The following is an 18,930-nucleotide window of genomic DNA, read 5'->3' as shown; positions in this document are numbered from 1 at the left end:
GTACTTTATAAAAGTTTCATTATTTTTTAAATATAAGAAACTACTATTAAGTGGCAGATTCTAGATTTAAATGTTAGCAAGTGAAGCATAAGTATTTTTTGTAAATCTACAAACGAAACTTTAGACACAGATCTGAAAAAGGATCTGAAGATCTGTTAGAAAAAGAAAATAATGGTGAAATTAAACATACAAAAAAATTTTAGATTGATAAAAGTATAAATTTACATAGCAACAAACAATAAAATTTTTAAAATGATTATTTCTAAAACAAAAAATAACTACTTTTTAATTTTCCCTTTTTTAATTAAATTTTTCGTATTCTGTAGAAAAAAGTAAAAAATTCGCATGCCCCTATTTTCACTCTAAACTTTTTTTTAAAAAAGTTTTTAGTGTTTTAATTTTAGAAAGATGAGAGTATTACAGAATGATAAAGATTTAATTTTTAATTAAAAATGGTTAAATGATATGAAAAAGTTTTATATGACTTTTAATCTTAAAAGTTTTAATATTATTATTGTATTGTAAAAAACTCCTAATGCTAAGAAGCAAAGTTCTTAAGTAATTAAAGTATAAAAAAATATGATTACAAAAGTTTTTATGATTTTTAGTTATAGAAACTTGTTAATTATTTTTATGTGATATTTAAAATGTATGATTATTTTTTAAATGTTCACAATATTATTTAATAATTATATTGTCTTAGTTCTAAAAAACCAAGAGTTTAATTAAAGATAACTAAATATTTATTTAATAATTGTAATTTTAACTAAATAAAGTAAGAATCAAATAATAAAATTATTCTTATTATAAGAAAAATATTTTTTAGTTTTGACATTTTTATTTTGAGTAGCTTATATAAAAATACAAAAATCATACAAAATATATTTGTATAAAATGATAATAAACATGGTTAAAATAGTTTAAAAATATTTCAATTTTTTTAAAAATATAACTCTTTTAACCATTTGATAAATTTTTAAAAATTAATAAATTTATTAGTGTTTAATAAAGTAAGATTAATTTTATATTAATTAAAATTAAATAAAAAGTTATACACATTTATTAGTAGATAATTTTTTTTTTCTTCACATTGTTATCCACTAACGAAAATGTTTTTTTACTTCTACATTTGTAAAATTATTCGTTAATTTTCTTGTCTGTAAATGATAGTACCTATTTTGATTGTTTTTTAAAAAAAATTAAATATTGATTATTATCAACATAATGATTTAAAAAATTATTTCTTTTTGACAAAGTGTCTTCAATTAAAAAAATGTATATATGAAACATCTCCTTTTTTTATAATTTTCTGACACTAACTTTAGCTTTATAAATATAAAACTTTTTAACAACTTCAACACGGCAATAATATTTTTCGTAAAAAAGTGATAAAAACTTTAATCTTTCCATATAATTATAGAAACAAAACATGAAAAATTCTAATTAACTTCTATTAAAAAAATTGTAACGACAGATATAAATAATTGATAAAATTATAACAATAATTTAATGTTTTAGCCATTCATTTTTTTTTTCAAAAATAACTGATTATTCTTAAATTTTTTTTCTTTTAAATATCATCTATCTATTTTTCCAAATGACCTTGTATTACAAATTTAAAAATTAAAATATAATTATTACCTTAAATTTTAAAAAATTATATATCACTTTTAAACATTTAATATTGTTTTAAGTAATTAAAAGTCTACTAAATAACCATATAAATTGATATACATTAAATAAAAATATTAGCAAATAATAAAATATAATTAAAATTGGTACACAATATTTTAGATAAAACGTTTTTTTGTTATAAAAAATAATTCATTTACAAATTTCAATTAAAATTTAAATATGAAAAAAACAATATATATTTATATTTTTTCTATAATTAAATTTATTTTAATAATTGTAAGTAAAATTATTGAATTTAAACTTTATTTTTAGTATTTTTGGTGTATATACAAAAACTCAATATACAAACATAATCAAATAATAGGTATTAGTACTCTTTTTTAACAATAAAATATTTTATAGTTAGTAACGATATTATTTTTAATGACATTCATATTGACTACAAAAGAGATCTATTTAGAGATTTTCGGAATCCATGGATATCTCCAATAAATTATTGTGTTGGATCTTCTGTTTCTAGCAAAAATGTTAAAATTGCCATAGAAGAAGTAATAAATCATACTTGTATAAAATTTAATAAAATAAATGAAACTACTAATAAGACACAAGAATTATTATTTGAACAAGGTCAAAGATGTATATCCTATATTGGGCATATTGAAAGTAATCATACACAGATTATTGAACTAACACCTGATTGTTATGATAACCCATATATTATTCTACATGAAATTGGACATGCTTTAGGTTTGGTACATGAACATGCACGAACAGATAGAGATAAATACATTAAAATTAATGCAGGTAATATGAGAAGTGATCGTTTATCTAATCTTGAAATTTTAAAAACCCCCGCTTATTTTAATTATTCAACTTATTATGATTATGCAGCATTAATGCATTATAACCAATATGAGTTTGCAACTTTATGGAGTTATCTTTTTAGTTGGCCAGTTATGGAGTCAAAATTAGAACGTGAATATTCATGGATGATAGGACAACGTAAAAAAATGACTTTTAATGAATTTAAACAAATTAATTTATTTTATTGTAATTGGTGTAATTGGGTAGACAACAAAACTGGTTTACAAATTGAAAACCAGGATAGTCAAACTTTATGTAAAAATGGAGGCTATCCAAATTTTAACAATTGTAGTAGATGTATTTGCCCTACTGGTTACACAGGAGATTTATGTGATAAAATTATTACAAGTGATACAAAATGTGGTAAAACTAACTTTAATGTCAATTCAAGTGAAATACCTATAATATTAAATGACAAAATGAATTGTTATATTTATTTAAAAGCAAAAGATTCAAAAAAGGTTTTACTTAAAGTAACATATGTTAACGCACCATACAAAGAAAGCATTTGTACAGAAGACGTTGGTTATCAGTTTAAATATAGAAAAGATAAAGGTGCTACTGGTTTGCTTTTATGTGGACATCATTCAAGACTTATAATACTTAAATCTGAATTAAACGATATTCTTATATTTTATAAAGGAGAATCCAAACATAGTTTCATGCATTTTACATTCAAAGAAGTTGATTAAAAATGAAACGATTAATATTTTTGTTTTTACTATTGAATTATTTTGTTTAACCACACAAAAGCGTAGTAATAAAGCAAAAAATATTATAAATTTTTATATCCAAGATATAATATTATTCAAATCAAATTTTTAAAATTATTAAAAATTGATTTTTTAGCTTTGTTTTAAATTAACATTCTTAATTCATATAAATAAAAATTCAAGTATAAAATATTAATTAATTGTTTTTATTAGTAGTTTTAAAGTACTTTAAATATTTTATATTTGTATCGATTTTTTTAATAAATGCTTTATTTATTTGTTGTATAATAAAAAATACTTTATCAAATTTAAAAAAATGGAAAAAAATATTGCTATTGCAAAACTTTATTTTATATGTAAATTTTATTAAATATATACTATGTTCTAAAATAAAATAAAAAAATTTTAATTTTTTTTACTTTTATCTTTTCTATTAAATCATATTTATAATTACATTTTGAAAATACAAAAATATGCTAGCATTGAAAAATAAATTATTTTCTAAAAAAATTTTATTTTTGTTTTTTTTTAAAATCTTTTGTAAAAAATAGTGATATATATAAATTAAAATTTACAATTAAGTAAATATATAAAAATTATAATTTATATAGAAGTAAAATAAAAAAATTCCTTCATATTTGTAATGATAAAAATTATGTCTAGACAAATATTTAACAAGTAGAAAGAAAATGATTAGTTGAAAGCAAGAAACTTTTATATGAGATAAGATACAAATGTGTCAATGATTTAAAAATAATTGTTTAAAAAAATTTTATTTGATATTTATTAAGACAAAAGAAATTTTATGAAAGCCATAAAATTAAAAGCATGATTTTCTAAAAAGTTGGTCATTATATTGAAGTATATAAATTGTCTATTTTTTTAAAATAAGACAAATGTTATATGTATTTCATTTTTAAATAAGTTTAAATAATTTTTTGTTACTTATTTTAAACGTTTTTATTAAATGTTTCTTGATTTAATTAAACTTTTATTAAATAGAATTTGATTAAATTCTGTAAAATTTTAATTTAATTAAATGTTTAAAAATATTGACTTTAAGGGTAAATTTGAAATAAATAAATATATTATTATTATTATTATTATTAAAAAAGTATTCTAAATATAACCTAATTTATACAACAATCATTAAGATAAAACAACATAAATATTTTTTTTTGTTTAGGAAATTACGAGGTGATAAATAACAACGTGCTCTAAATTATATACCAAATGAAAAAAATTTAAGATTTTGTTTTTAATTTAAAAAAATGTTAGAAAATATATACAAAACTATTAATAGATGCTACATAATTTTTCTGTTTTTTATTTTAAAATATCAAAAATTCTTTGCATATTATTTTTACTTTTTATTTAAAGTTGATTTTAAAATTTTGACTAAACAGACATGTCATCTAATCTTTATGATAAAAGATTAATTTTAAAATCATAATAAACGAATATTTTTAAAAATCATTAGTTGTTGGTATTATTTAATTGCAGCCAAATAACCATTGATAAAATATTTTTTTATATTTTATAAAAATTTCCATTATATTAAATATTTGTTTAATAGAATTATATATTGAAATTTTGTCAATGTAATTTAATCTTTATTTTGTATTTTACCAATATCTTATATTCATTTTGGTTTTCAAAATTATGCTAGAATATTATTTGTTAATCTATTTTTAATGTGGGAAAATTATATTTTTGACATTATAATTTTTAAAAAAAAGTTTAATAAATATATAAGTGATATAAAAATAAAAACATTTAATTTACTCCAAATACATAAAAAATGAATTATAGGTAAAAATCATTTAGCAAATAATATTTCAAATTTTTGTTTAGATATGTCATAATACTGTTTAAAAAATAAATTTGTAGCATTTCTTAAAAGTTATAAAAAAAATTTAAAATATTTTACATCTCGGATACAGTTTAAATCCAATATTTATTAATAAATTGCATAAAAAAAACTATTTTTTTATATATCTAGTGAACGGTAAATAAGCCTGTACACAATTAAATTTGATTTTGCTATTGTGAGGATGGAAAAAAATTTAGAATTTTATCTTTATACTAAACATTTGATTTTTATTCTAAAGTATATTTTAAAGTTTATTTTGTTTTTTAGCATTTTTTTTAGTTTTAAATTTTTTATATGTTTAAATTTGCAAACAAGCAAACTCGTACAATTTCAGACAGCTTTTTTATTTGTGTATAAATATTTTATCATCTGAGATCAGATCTAAACCGTTTCGAGTTTATTCACAGTGTACTAATAATATAAAAAAAAAATTTATTATTATTATTAAACAAGTTTTTGCATGGATAAACAAAATACGTCAAAATAAAAACAGAATTATTAAAAAAAATAAGTTGTTAATTTGCTTGTTGAAAAACAAAATGCATGAAACTAAAATCGGAAATTCCTTTATAAAATAAAAGGATAGAATTTGTTTCAGATGTTAGTGTTATAACTCTCGAATGATGACCACATAAAAGCAAACCAGTAGCACCTTTGTCTTTTCTATATTTAACTTGATAAGCAATGTCTTCAGTACAAATATATCCATTATATGGCGCATTGACATAAGTTATTTGAAGTGTAATTTTTTTAGCTTTTTCGGCTAGAAAAAAAAAATAACAATTCATTTGTCCTTTTAGTATTATAGGAATTCCAGTTTCATTAACATAAAAAGAAGTTGGACCACAATTTTCATCACTTTCAATTATCTTATCACATAAATCTCCTGTGTAACCAGTAGGGCAAATACATCTACTACAATTGTTAAAATCTGGATAACCACCATTTTTGCATAAAGCAGTAGTACCTGTTTGTTGTGTTCTTCTACCAGTTTCATTGTTAACCCAGTTACACCAATTGCAATAACATAAATTAATTTGCTTAAATTCATTAAAAGTCATTTTTTTACTTTGTCCCATCATTAAATCATATTCTCGCTCCAATTTTGATTCTATAGTTTTATAACCAAAAACATAACTAAAAACAGTAGAAAAAGTATATGGACCATAATGCATCAATGAAGAAAAATCGTAGGAAGTTGAGTAACTTTTATAAGCATTAAATTTATGTATTTTAAAGTTTACATTTTCACTACTATACATATTATTATAGTGAATTGTAACGTATTTATCTCTATCTTTTCTTGTATGTTCGTGAACTAATCCTAAAGCATGTCCTATTTCATGTAAAATAAGAAACGGATTATTGTAACAGGCTGGTGTTAGCTTAATAACTTGATAGGTTTTTGTGCTTAATTGTCCAACATTTGAAGAACATACTGTATCTTTGTAAAACACTAATCCTTTTTCATTTAAACTTAAACTGTTTTTTTTTTCAAATTTAACACAAGTATTATCTGTTATTTCTTTTATTGCTTTTTCTACATTATCGGTTGAGACAGGAGATTGGACAAAATATTTAATTGGAAATTCCCATGGGGCATATTGGTCTTTTAAAATATCTCTTTTGTAATCAATATGAGTATCTTCAAAAATAATATCATTGCTTACTATAAAATATTTACATACTATTTAAAAAATATAAAAATACCTATTATTTTATTTTTGTTATAAGATAAATTTCGGTAAATAAGCCAAAGACACTAAAAATAAAAATGAAAAATAAAATATATTTCTTACAATTATTAATATAAAAGTAATAGTAGTAAAAATATAAATATATACCGTTGCTTTCATATTAAAAGTGGTGCAAAGAAATATGGAAATAAATCACCTTTTATATCCAAAACAATTTGTTTAACATATTGTCCTCTAATTAGATTAAATTTTATTATTTGATTAACATTATTATTAACTATTTTATATTTCTTTTATTTAGTTTACACTCATATAAAAATATACAAAATTTTTAAAAGTAATTATACATTTTAAAAAATGTTTTATAGTTATTAATTTTTTTTAATTATAATATATTTTTAGACTTTACTTTTAAAGAAATTACATTAAAATAATCAATATTAAAATATTTGTAGTAAAAAAAGCAAAGTTAATATAAAATAACAAAAAATTATGAATGTTTATATTTGGACAAAAAAAAAGTCAAATAATTTAATGAATATCAAAAGCTTTTAAATTATTTACTACTAGTCCAATTAAAACCAAAAAAAATTTTTTTTTATTTATAAACGATGAATTAATCATATTTTAGAAAACTATAACTTAAGTAGTGAAATATCAATAAAAAAAATTAACATTAAATAAATTCAGTCAAACAGAAAAGGATACTATTAACTAAGTATAAAAGTAGTAAAAAGATAAGAAAATAATCATTTTATTTATTTTCTTTTGTTATACCAAATTATAAAAATAAGCGAATAAATTTATTATAATTATAGGGGTTGGGATAATTAAGAAAATACTTAATAATAAAAAGAAACTTTAGAAAAATTTATATAAACAAAACAGTGACTAATTTAAAAATTTTAAACATATATAATAACCGCTATTTTTATAGTTTGGTCAAATTTTTGTTTTGGTTGTAAATTTAAATAAATTATTTAATAATTATTGGTGTTTTAAAGTGTTCTTATTTTACCAATTTGTATTTTTTTTAAAAAAAAAAACTCTTACTTATATATTTTTAAATCCAATATAAATATTATTTTAAAAATCAAAACATTTTTTAAGACATATTTCAGACTTTTATAATAATCCAAAGTTCAATTTATTTTTATTATATAATGTATGACATTTGATAGCATACATAACAAAATACTAGTTGATAAAAAAATTAACAATTTATTAAGTACATTTTAAAGATAACAAACACATTTTAGAAATAATTTAAAGATTATAAAATAAATTTTACTAGAAGATAAAAGATAATAATTTAAAAAAAAAGTTATTTTTTTTAAATATATCCATTAAGAGAATTCGAGTCTTTCTAAAATAAATATTTATAATTAAAAGTAATTTAAAGATAATAATTTTTTTTTAATTACAATATTATGTAACAAAATTGTAGAAAAAATTATAAAAAATTATACTTTTTTTAAAAATTAATATTACAATAAAAAAATAAAAATATTCCTTAAACTTTTAAAATGTTTAAGGCCATTTTAAAATTATAAAAAGATAAAATTGTGCATTTTTTGTATACATTTGTTGAATCAAATCTTATTCAATTTAATCAAAAAAAAAACGATAAAACTTATTGATTAAGTAAGTAATAAAGTATGGTAAATTAGTAGTCTTTTAAGAATATTACATGTTATTGTATGTTTACAATAATATTTTTAAATTATTTTAAGCTATAGATAAAGTTCTAATATTTAATCGACTGGTTATTTATTTATTTAAATTCCCGATTTAATTTATTAACTAATGTTATAAAAAGTTTTTTATCATTTAAATATTAATATTTTAATTGTTTGATATTTAAAATTTTTCAGCATTATTGTATTTAAATTTATTGAAGCAAGAAAGTAGTTTAGCTGTAGCAAAGCTTTGTATGTTTATTATTATTACAAGTAAAAAATTAAAATTATAAAGTTTTTGCATTTTGTTTCTATTATGTAGTATAAGTATCAACAATTTACTTTTTTCTATTTTTATGCATAATATTTTTAACTACTATCTTAGAAACATGCTTTAAAGAAATAACAATAAAAACAAAAATTTTAATAAAGTAAGTATAAAAACTTTTAATAAATTTGTTTGATTTCAATAAAATAATTTCATAAAATTTATTTGATTTGAAAAATAAACTTTAATTTTAAACATTTCAGATTAATTAAAATAATAATATTTAAATAAATTAATAAAAGTTTTGTTCTAATAATGACAGATAAAACTAATAAAATTTTTTTTTCAAAAAATAAAATTTAAAAAGTAAACTTTAATAAAAAAATGATATTTGATATTTTATAATTTACTTTTCTGATAGCATCAAGTTGTTTACAAAACAAAATAAATTATAAATTTAATAAAATTTTTTATGTGTATGAATAAAATTGAATTCAAATAATATTTTTAATCAAGAGTACATACTTATGATCCTTTTTACTTTTTTTTTATTTTTAAACAAATTAGATAAATGTTTATTTTATTTTATAATTAATATAGATAGATAGATAAAAAGAATTATAAAACAAAATTTATTAAAAAAATATTTTTAAATGACATACAAAATCTGCTCTATAATTTCTAAAACATTCATTATATATTGAACATTTAACAAAAAAGAAAAAATAATAAAAATACAACATAGTAAGAAAAAATAAAAATTGACATGTTTAAATTAAATTTATTAGAATTTAAAAAAAAAATAGTTATTCTATCTGGTTTATTATTTAAAATAATATTTTGATAAAATATGATTTATCAACAAATGTTTAGTCATTTTTTTTAATATAAATAAATAAAAATATAAACATTTATCCTAAAAGACATTTTTGTTTTTATAAATTATAATTAACTACCGTCAATGATTTTTTTAGTATTTATAAGCTTATCTGACATCTTATTTTTATACAAACTATTGTTCATGTATTTTGCTGTTTTGTTATTAATTTTGCTTTTTAAATTAAAAAAAGTTAATAAACTATTTTTAAAATGAGTTAAAATTAACTAAAAAAAAATATGTATTGTTTAACAATATTTTTAATCAAATAATAAAATATAATTAAATTAGTACACAATATTTTACATAAAACGTTTTTTGTCATAAAAGATAAATTGCATATTTCTACAAAAAGCTTTAAATTGAAATTATTAATTTATACTTTCACTACAATTTCATTTTATTAATTGATGAAATATATTTTTTTAAATTTATTTTTAGCTTCTTTAAATATTAAACATAAATATGACTTAAATTATAATCAAATAATAGTTATCTATATATTTTTTAAACTGTCTAATAATTCAAAGCAAACAATGCTTTATTTTGAGAATACTTATATTGATTATAAAAAGATATTTTAAATAACAAATGGGATCAGTGGAGATCTTTAATTATGTATTTTGTTCAATCTTCTATTACAACTGTTAATGGAGAAAATGCGTTAAGAAATGATGAATAATACTTGTATTAAATTTGAAGAAATAAAAAAATTTACTAATCAAACTCAAGAATTATAGTTTAAAAAAAAGTGAGAAATGATTATCCAATATTGGACATTGGAAAAGAAATCATAAAAAATTTATTAAACTAAGTTTTAATTACCACAAATGTCCATATGGTATTTTACATGAAGTTAAGCATGCTTATAATTCGGTGCATGAACATGAACAAACAGATAAAGATGATTACATTGAAATTAATAAAGATAATATGGGAACATACTACTATTCAACCTAAAATTTTTGAAAGATTCAGTATATATAAATTATTCAACTTATTATAATTATGCAGCATTAATGTATTATAGTCAATATGAGTTTGCAACTTTATAGAGTTATCTTTTTGTTTGATCATTTTTGTAGTTAAAATTGGTGCCAGAATATGATTTAATGATGGAAAAAAGTAAAAAAATGATCTTTAGTGAATATAAACAATTATTTTTTTGCTATTGTAATTGTTGTGATTGGGTAAACAACAAAACTGATGTACAAATTAAAAAGAATGTAAACAAACAATTGTGTAAAAATGGTGGATATTCAGATTTTAACAATTGTAGTTAATGTATTTGCCCTACTGGTTATAGAGGAGATTTATGTGATAGTATAATTGAAAGTGATTTAGAATGTAGTGAAACTAACTTTGGCTTTAATTCAAGTAAAATATTTTAATATTATATTGACAAATGAATTGTTATTTTTATTTCAAAGCATAAATTTCAAAAAAGGTTGAACTTATTATAACCTACGTTAATATATCATACAGTAGATATATTTGTACTGAAGATACTGGTTGTCAGGTAAAATTTACAAAAGATATATGTGCTACTAATTTGCTTAAATATGGGAATTATTAAAGATATATAAATCTTAAGTCTGAATCAGACCACATTCTTTTATTTTATAGTGGAAAAATTGGATATAGTTTTATGCATTTTGTTTTCCAAGAAACTGATTAAAAACCATTTTTTATTATTTAATTTTTATTATTAAATCACTTTATTTATCCATAAAAAAAAATTTTTTTTACAATTAAATTATAGTGAATATATTTTTTTACTTCGACAAAAATAGTTTTAACATTCTTTTATGAAATACATTTATAAATATAAATCTTTAGCTCTATCCAAAAAATAATATATTTAATATTAAATTTTTAGTCAAGTTTTTATAAAATGATAGAAATCGATTTCTTCATAGTTTTGTAATATGGTAGAAACCTCTTATAACAATGTGTTTATTATAACTGTATGATTAATAAAAGAAGATATTTATTAAAAGTATATGTAAAAAGATACCACGCGCTTAACAACACTGTCTATCTTAAAGATGAATAATGGTATTTTTTATAGAAAAAACAAGCCTCTTAATAAATTTTTGCTTTTTAAATAATATTTTATATTTATTTTAATTCTAATTAAAACGTTTATTATTAGTTTATTGCTTTTTTACTTTTTATTTTTTAATTAAATTAGATGTTTTTTTTATAAGCTATTTATTATATGTCTGCGATATGAGAAGAAAAATTTTTATTACTTATAAAAATAAATTCTTTATATTAAATTGTTGAATTCGGCAGTTTTTAATATTAGAAGACTGCGTAACTTATTTTATAGTTAATTAAAAAGACAGATGAAAAATGAGATTTTAGAATTTATCTTTATTTATTATTTAACATATATGTTTTTATATAATAAATTTGAATATATTTATTTAATTTAAAAAGATTAAAAATTGTATAATAATAGTGTTTATAATTTTAAATTAATAAAAAAAATTCCACTTCATTTGTATTAAAATAACAAAAAATTTAAAAAATATAAATATTTGTATTTTAATAACAGACTTTTATAGTGTGACAGAAATTGCAGATGAAATAAATAAGTTATATATTGTAGTTTTTTTTTCTAAATGTAAATAAAAGATAAAGGTTATTACTACGTAAAAGTGTAAACCTAGCCGTTCATTTATTAGAGGATAGTCGCAGTCAAAACTCACAATATTTCAATTTTAATGCTAAATGATTAAACTAGTATTTTAAATCTTTTTTTTTATTACAGTATTTATTATTTACAAACTTTTATAAGAAAAGGTACTTTCATCTTAAAAAATGAAATATCTAAAAAATTTATTTCTGCAATTTATGATTTAAAAAAATAATTAAAAAATTTGATTATATAAATTACATTTTTTATTTTAATATATACAGCAAAATAGAAATAATAATGTTAGTCAACACTTTTGAATTAGTCCACATTTTAACACCATGAAATAATTATATAAATTTTTTTTAAAATTTCACTCTTTTAATTTTAATCAAAGCATATTTTTCAAAAATTATAAGATGACATAAAAAGTACTATAAAAATGATATGAGTATTATTTTAATATATTTTGCGTTTATTATTATAATCATATAATAATTACATCTAGAGAACTATACTACAATACAGGTGCCTTTATATAAACCTTGAACAAATTAAACATTTAAAAAATACAATAATTTCAACAATATATAAACAAAAATTCGTTAAAATAGTAAAAACTTAACTGTTAAAATTGTGTCTTTAAACAGACTTTTAAGTCATTGTAATTTTTTAACACAATAAATTATTTTAACTAAAAAGTTAAAAAGAAATTACTTTAGGTTTCCATATTATTATACGAAATAAAAGTTTGAAAAACTTTGACACTATAAAATTAAAAAACATTTTTGAATACATTGATTTCTTTTTTAACATAAAATAGAAGATATACAAAATTTAGTTTAAGATAAATTAAAATAAATTTTAATATATTTTTTATTTTTTTAAAGTAAACTTATTTAATACATTTTAATTTAACTTAATATCTTTTATTATATAATTCAAAATAATATTTCTCATTTTTTTTTAATTTGTAAAAGAAATAAATTTTTACTTGTTGCAGTTATTATGTTTAAAAATTATACTTTTTATGATATAAATTTTAAAACAATTGATTGAAGTTAAAAAACAAAAGAATAAATTTTATTATACATAAATAATTATTCGATAAACAAAAATGTACTAATATAAAAACGTAAAAGAAAAAATTTAAAAATTTATTTTTGTTTTAAATGAAAAATTTAAATACATATAAACTTTTTTATATACATTTTAATAATTTGATTTATATTTGTTTACAAAATTATTATTTTCTCTACATTTTGATTTATAATATGCGTAGTTGATTTTATCTTTCAATTTAAATTTAAAATTAAGTGTTAACTAATTTTTAATATAACAAATACAAATAATAAAAAATTTTAAATATTTATTACTTAGCATTTATACATTATTTTAATTCACTTAACAAATACTTATAATATATTTTTTTTAATCAAATATTTCAATACATTTCAATTATGAATGTTTTAATAAAATCAATGTTTTTTTTTAAATAATTAATATATTATACTAAAATGTTTTAAGTTTACAAAATATTCAATTACTTACAAATATAATTTTTAAAAAATGTTTAAGTTATAATCAATTTAAGATGGATATAAATTATAATGTTATTAAACCAATTGAACTTTAAACAAAAGTTTACAAATTTATAATATTATTTCTAATAACCTATATTTATTGCAAAGAAACTACAATTAAAATAAAAAATTTTTCAATCTATTTTTTTATATATTTGTCGTTTCTTCACTAATTATATGATATATTAGATAGTTTAATAAATAAAAAAAAGAAATTAACAAATATCTAACAATTTAATCTACATTTATATGAATATATATAGTATAGTATTAACTGAAAAATAACTTGAAAAAATCAATTTAAAATATTTCTTAAAATTTAACAACAAAATTATTTATTATAAAAATATTAAAAGTATTGTATCATTAAACAAAATAAATATGTTATAACAAATAATATATTAATCAACTTAGTGAAAGACAAAGAACATAATGTTGTGCTCCAAAATTATTTTGTAAAATAAAAGAATAAAGATTGATTCAAATTTTAGTGTTATGAGTCTAGAATAATGTCCATAAAAAAGTAAATCACCTGTACATTTATATCTTCCATATTTAACTTGAAAAGCAATGTCTTTAGAACATATTTATTTTTTGCAAAGTGCATAAACGTAGGTTATTACAAGTAAAATTTTTTTTTACATTTTGATTTAAAAAAAATTAGGTTTATTTTATTATTTTTAATATAGTAAATATATTTTTTTAATTTAAATAGGAAAAAAAATAGAACACATGCTTTATCACTTACAATCATGTCTTTGCAATAATCTCGTGTGTAACCAATAGGACAAATACATTTATTATACTGATTTAAATCTGGAAAACCTTCATTTTTATCAGAAATTATATTTAATTGTTTTTGAATTTTATTACCAGTTCTATTGATAATCTAATTATATTAATTGCAATAATTTATTTCAATTTATTTATATTCATTAAAAATCGCTTTTCTACATTGCTTTATCATCCATGTTTACTCTTATTCCAATTTTGATTTCATAACACTATAACAAAAAACTCATTTCAAAAACATAGTAAAATTATATGATTCATAATGCATTAATACTGCAAGGTATTAATAAAACGAATGATTTTTTAAAGATGATAAATTTTATATTTTAATGTTTATTTCTTCACCCTTTTGCAAATAACTTTTGTGAATTGTAACGTATTCATCTCTATCTACTCTTGAATGTTCTTGTAGTAAACCTAAAATATGTCTAATTTTATGTAAAATAAAATACATATTTTTGTAGCAAGATTGTGCATGTTGTATAATTTGTTAGCAGGTTTTTTTATGACCTATACGGGAAAAAGTTATTGTATTTTTATTAAAATTTTTTCTTTAGGAATCATTCAAAAATGTATTTTTTTGTTTAAATTTACTACAAATATAATTAGTTTTCTCATTTATTGTTTTTTTTATACTTTTTCTGAAATAAAGCGTTTAATATAATAATTTATTAGAAATTTTCTGGAATACTCGTCATCTTTTTAAATATCTTTTTTTGTAATTAATATGAGTATTTGTGGGTATAATATTACTATTCACTAGAAAATATTGTATTATTTAAAAAATATTTATTTACCTTTCACTTGATAATGATTGTAATTTAAATTTCGGTATATAATAAAAAGACACTAAAAATAAAATCAAAAAATTTTTTTCACAATTTTTAATGTTAATAAAACAGTTGTAGATATATAAATTATTTTTATATTAAAAAATTTTATATAAATATGCAAATGATTATCTTTTATAATAAAAAATTTTTATTTAGCATTATATGTGTTAATTTATTAAAATTTTGTTATTTGATTAATATTTTTATTTAACAATCTATATTGTCCTTTAGTTTTAACTGACATATAAAACAATATATAAAAATTTTTAAATTATTAAATTTTATCAAAAATACATGATGATTGTAATATGAAAGAAAGCTTGACATTAGTAAACAGTACCAAAAAGGAATATATATAATGGAAGAAAAAAGAAAATAAAACAAATTAAAGTATGATTTTAAGTTATACTTGGCTAAATATAATTTAATTATCTAATTAAATGTATTTTATTAATTTTAATACTTTTAGCTCATTTGTTAAATTATAAATGTTATTTTTACTTAAAGTTTTCTGCAAATACTTCTATTATTTATATTGACAGAAATGTAAAGAACAAAAAAAATCGTTACAACCAAAAAATGGAGAAACATAAAACCCAAAAAATATTAAGAAATTTTTTTAGTTGAAATTTATTTTGACATTATTACTTTGAGAATATTTACCTTGAAAATTATCTATATTTAGACATTTGTCATGAAAAAAGTAAATTTAAATAACAACAAAAAAATTATAAAAATTTATTTATGAACGAAAAAGATTTCAAGAACTTTAAAGAATACAAAAAAAACATTTGGATTAGTAGATAATAATAAACTTAAAAGCAAATATTGTGCTTAAAAAGAAATTAATATATTTTTACTTAACTTAATATAAAAAATAAATTAAACTTATTATAGTAAGACATAATTAATAAAAATATTTTAAAAAATTATTTATTGGATAAAACAATCACGCTGTTTTAATAAATTAATGTAATCTTTTTCAATCATTCTAAATTCTATTTTTTATTACTTCATTTATTAAATTTCTATTTTGTTGTTACAAATGAAAAAATACTACTTGATAAAAGAATATTCACTGTATTATACTATTTTTTTAACAAAACAGAAATATTGTTGAAGCAATTAAAACATAAGAAAATAAAAATTTACAAAAAAAACAGATTATAAATATTGAAAAAAGAAATTTATACAATATTCTGCGTTGTGTTTTTTTTAATTTTCATAAAAATAAGTTTTTTAAAAAAAAAGTAATTCCGGTTAGTATTTATAGAAAGTCTCGTTAGAGGTGTTAAAAAGATGCTTCATTAAAATATACCTTTAGTTTGACAAGATATATATTTTTCAAAAATGATGTTAAAGGATTAGCAATAGTATATTAAATAATGAAGGAAAGAGTTAATCTTTCTTTATATTATCTAATGGATTAAACATCGCTAATCTATAAAAAAAGTAATTAAAAATTTATAAAATTTTTAAAATTTAAATAATATACAACAAATGTGTAATATAATTATTTAACTGTTATTTTATATTTGCTAATTTTGCATATTTTCACTATTAAATTAATCTATTAGGTTGAATAATATGAAAAGTATGTTTTTACACTACCAATGCTAGTAGCTCGCTTTGATTAATAACTAGCTATATTTTTATAATGTTAAGTATTTTTTTAAATTCTTAAGTCATCCTTCAATAATAACATATTAAACATGCCAAAAGTAAAAATTTTTTACTTTTAATTTATCTAAAATACTTACCAAACGTGAAATTTTTATTATTTTTCTTTTTAAGTTCAAACTAGGAACAAATGTAACAAAAACAAAAGAAAATATTAATAATGTTTTTTGAGAAAGTTTTGTAAATCTTTCAACTGTACAAAGATGTTTTTAAATATTCAGAGAGAAAAACGAAGATCTTGAAAATGAGGAACGTGAGATACCAACTTCAATCGTTGATAACAAACATTTAAAAGAAAATAGTAAAGCCAATTCTCAACAAATACATAAAAGTATATCAAAAAAGCTTAGAGTTTCAAAAGATACTGTTTATAACCATTTGAAGAAAATTGGTTAGACAAAAAATTAAATCAATAGATTATTCATGAACTATGTGAAAACTAAAAAAATCGTCGTTAAGAAATATGTTCTTTTTTGCTTTTAAAAACAAAAACAACTTTTTTTGGACATAATTATAACTTACTATAAAAAGTGGTTTCTATACGACAATAGAAAACGCGTAAGACAATAATTAAATAAATATAAAACCTCAAATAGCTCCGATTAAAGTAATGGTCATTGTTTTATGGTCTTCTGAAGGACTTGTGCACTATAAATTTATGCAACTAAGTAAAACTATAAATTCTTAATTCTGTTGTGGACAATTGAAAAAATGCATGAAAGATTGACCCAAAAAAAATCTTTATGAGTTAATAGAAAAGATACTATTTTGTTACACGACAAAAACCGTCTCCATGTTTCAATAACATGGCTCCAAAAGCTTAATAAGTTGAAATATTAACCTTTGCTGCGCCCATCTTACTCCACAGATCTTTTTCCAAAGGATTTTCATTTTTTTTTAATTTTTGATCATTTTATTAAAAATAAAGTTTTCAAAATAGAAGAGTCAATTAAAATTGTCTTTGAAGAATTTATTGTCTCTAGAGATCACAATTTTTATAAAAATAAATTGAATAAACTTATATCACGTTAGAAACAAAGTGTAGAAGCAAATGGTAAATATTTAAACAAAAAATGTATTTCATATGATACAGTCTAATAATATGTTTTAAAACTAATAAAATATTCATCAGTAATTAAAGATTTTGCATCAAATTAGAGAATAAATTTTATTTACATATTTTTTAAAAATTTTTTTTTGTTAATCAAATTGTACGATGGAACTTTTTAATAAATTAAATAAAAATATTATTATGAAAAAGTAACATTAAACGATTGCCAATTTTTTTATAGAATAATATTTTTTAATTATTTAAATTGTATGTTTAATTAAAAGATTAAATTGACTATTTAATTATATTCTTTACTTATTCATTTTAGATTTTTAGTTTAATTAAATTATTAAACTTCTAATAATGTAAATTGAATTTACTAAACTGATTTATAATTTAATAATTTTTTTTACTTTTTTAGAATAAACTAAATGAGAAAAATAAATTGTGTGTATAAATATTTTTTTATTACTATTGATTTAAAAGTTATAAAATATTTTATTTATTGTTCTTCCATAATTAGATAATTTTATAAAAAAGAAAAACATCTCTTAAGTGTGTCAGTAATAATATGTTGTATCATATAACTCTTATTTAGTTTTGTAAATTTTACAAATATTAAAGATATTAAAAATTTTAGAAAATTTATATATTGATATTTATGTAAGAAATAATTAATTTCATAATACCTTTTTTATAAGCATTTTTTTATATTGTATAAATTAATAATATTTTTAGCAT

At 18.1% G+C, this 18,930-nt stretch overlaps 2 protein-coding genes across 2 annotated transcripts; one reads left to right on the top strand and one right to left on the bottom strand.

Annotated features, from left to right (window-relative positions):
* Nucleotides 1-1,854: 1,854 nt before the first annotated feature.
* On the top strand, nt 1,855-3,191 carry SRAE_X000146700 (Astacin-like metalloendopeptidase; the record flags this gene model as incomplete). Its single annotated transcript, XM_024649296.1, has 3 exons — nt 1,855-1,911; nt 1,948-1,999; nt 2,038-3,191. 3 exons carry the CDS (start codon nt 1,855-1,857, stop codon nt 3,189-3,191), a joined length of 1,263 nt encoding a protein of 420 aa, XP_024498932.1.
* A 2,409-nt stretch (nt 3,192-5,600) lies between these two features.
* On the bottom strand, nt 5,601-6,941 carry SRAE_X000146600 (Astacin-like metalloendopeptidase; the record flags this gene model as incomplete). Its single annotated transcript, XM_024649285.1, has 3 exons — nt 5,601-6,754; nt 6,796-6,847; nt 6,885-6,941. 3 exons carry the CDS (start codon nt 6,939-6,941, stop codon nt 5,601-5,603), a joined length of 1,263 nt encoding a protein of 420 aa, XP_024498931.1.
* Between the last annotated feature and the right edge of the window lie 11,989 nt (nt 6,942-18,930).

Source organism: Strongyloides ratti, scaffold srae_chrx_scaffold0000002 (genome assembly GCF_001040885.1).
Source record: "Strongyloides ratti genome assembly S_ratti_ED321, scaffold srae_chrx_scaffold0000002".
Classification (NCBI taxonomy): domain Eukaryota; kingdom Metazoa; phylum Nematoda; class Chromadorea; order Rhabditida; family Strongyloididae; genus Strongyloides; species Strongyloides ratti.
This window is presented reverse-complemented; position numbering and strand designations above follow the sequence as displayed.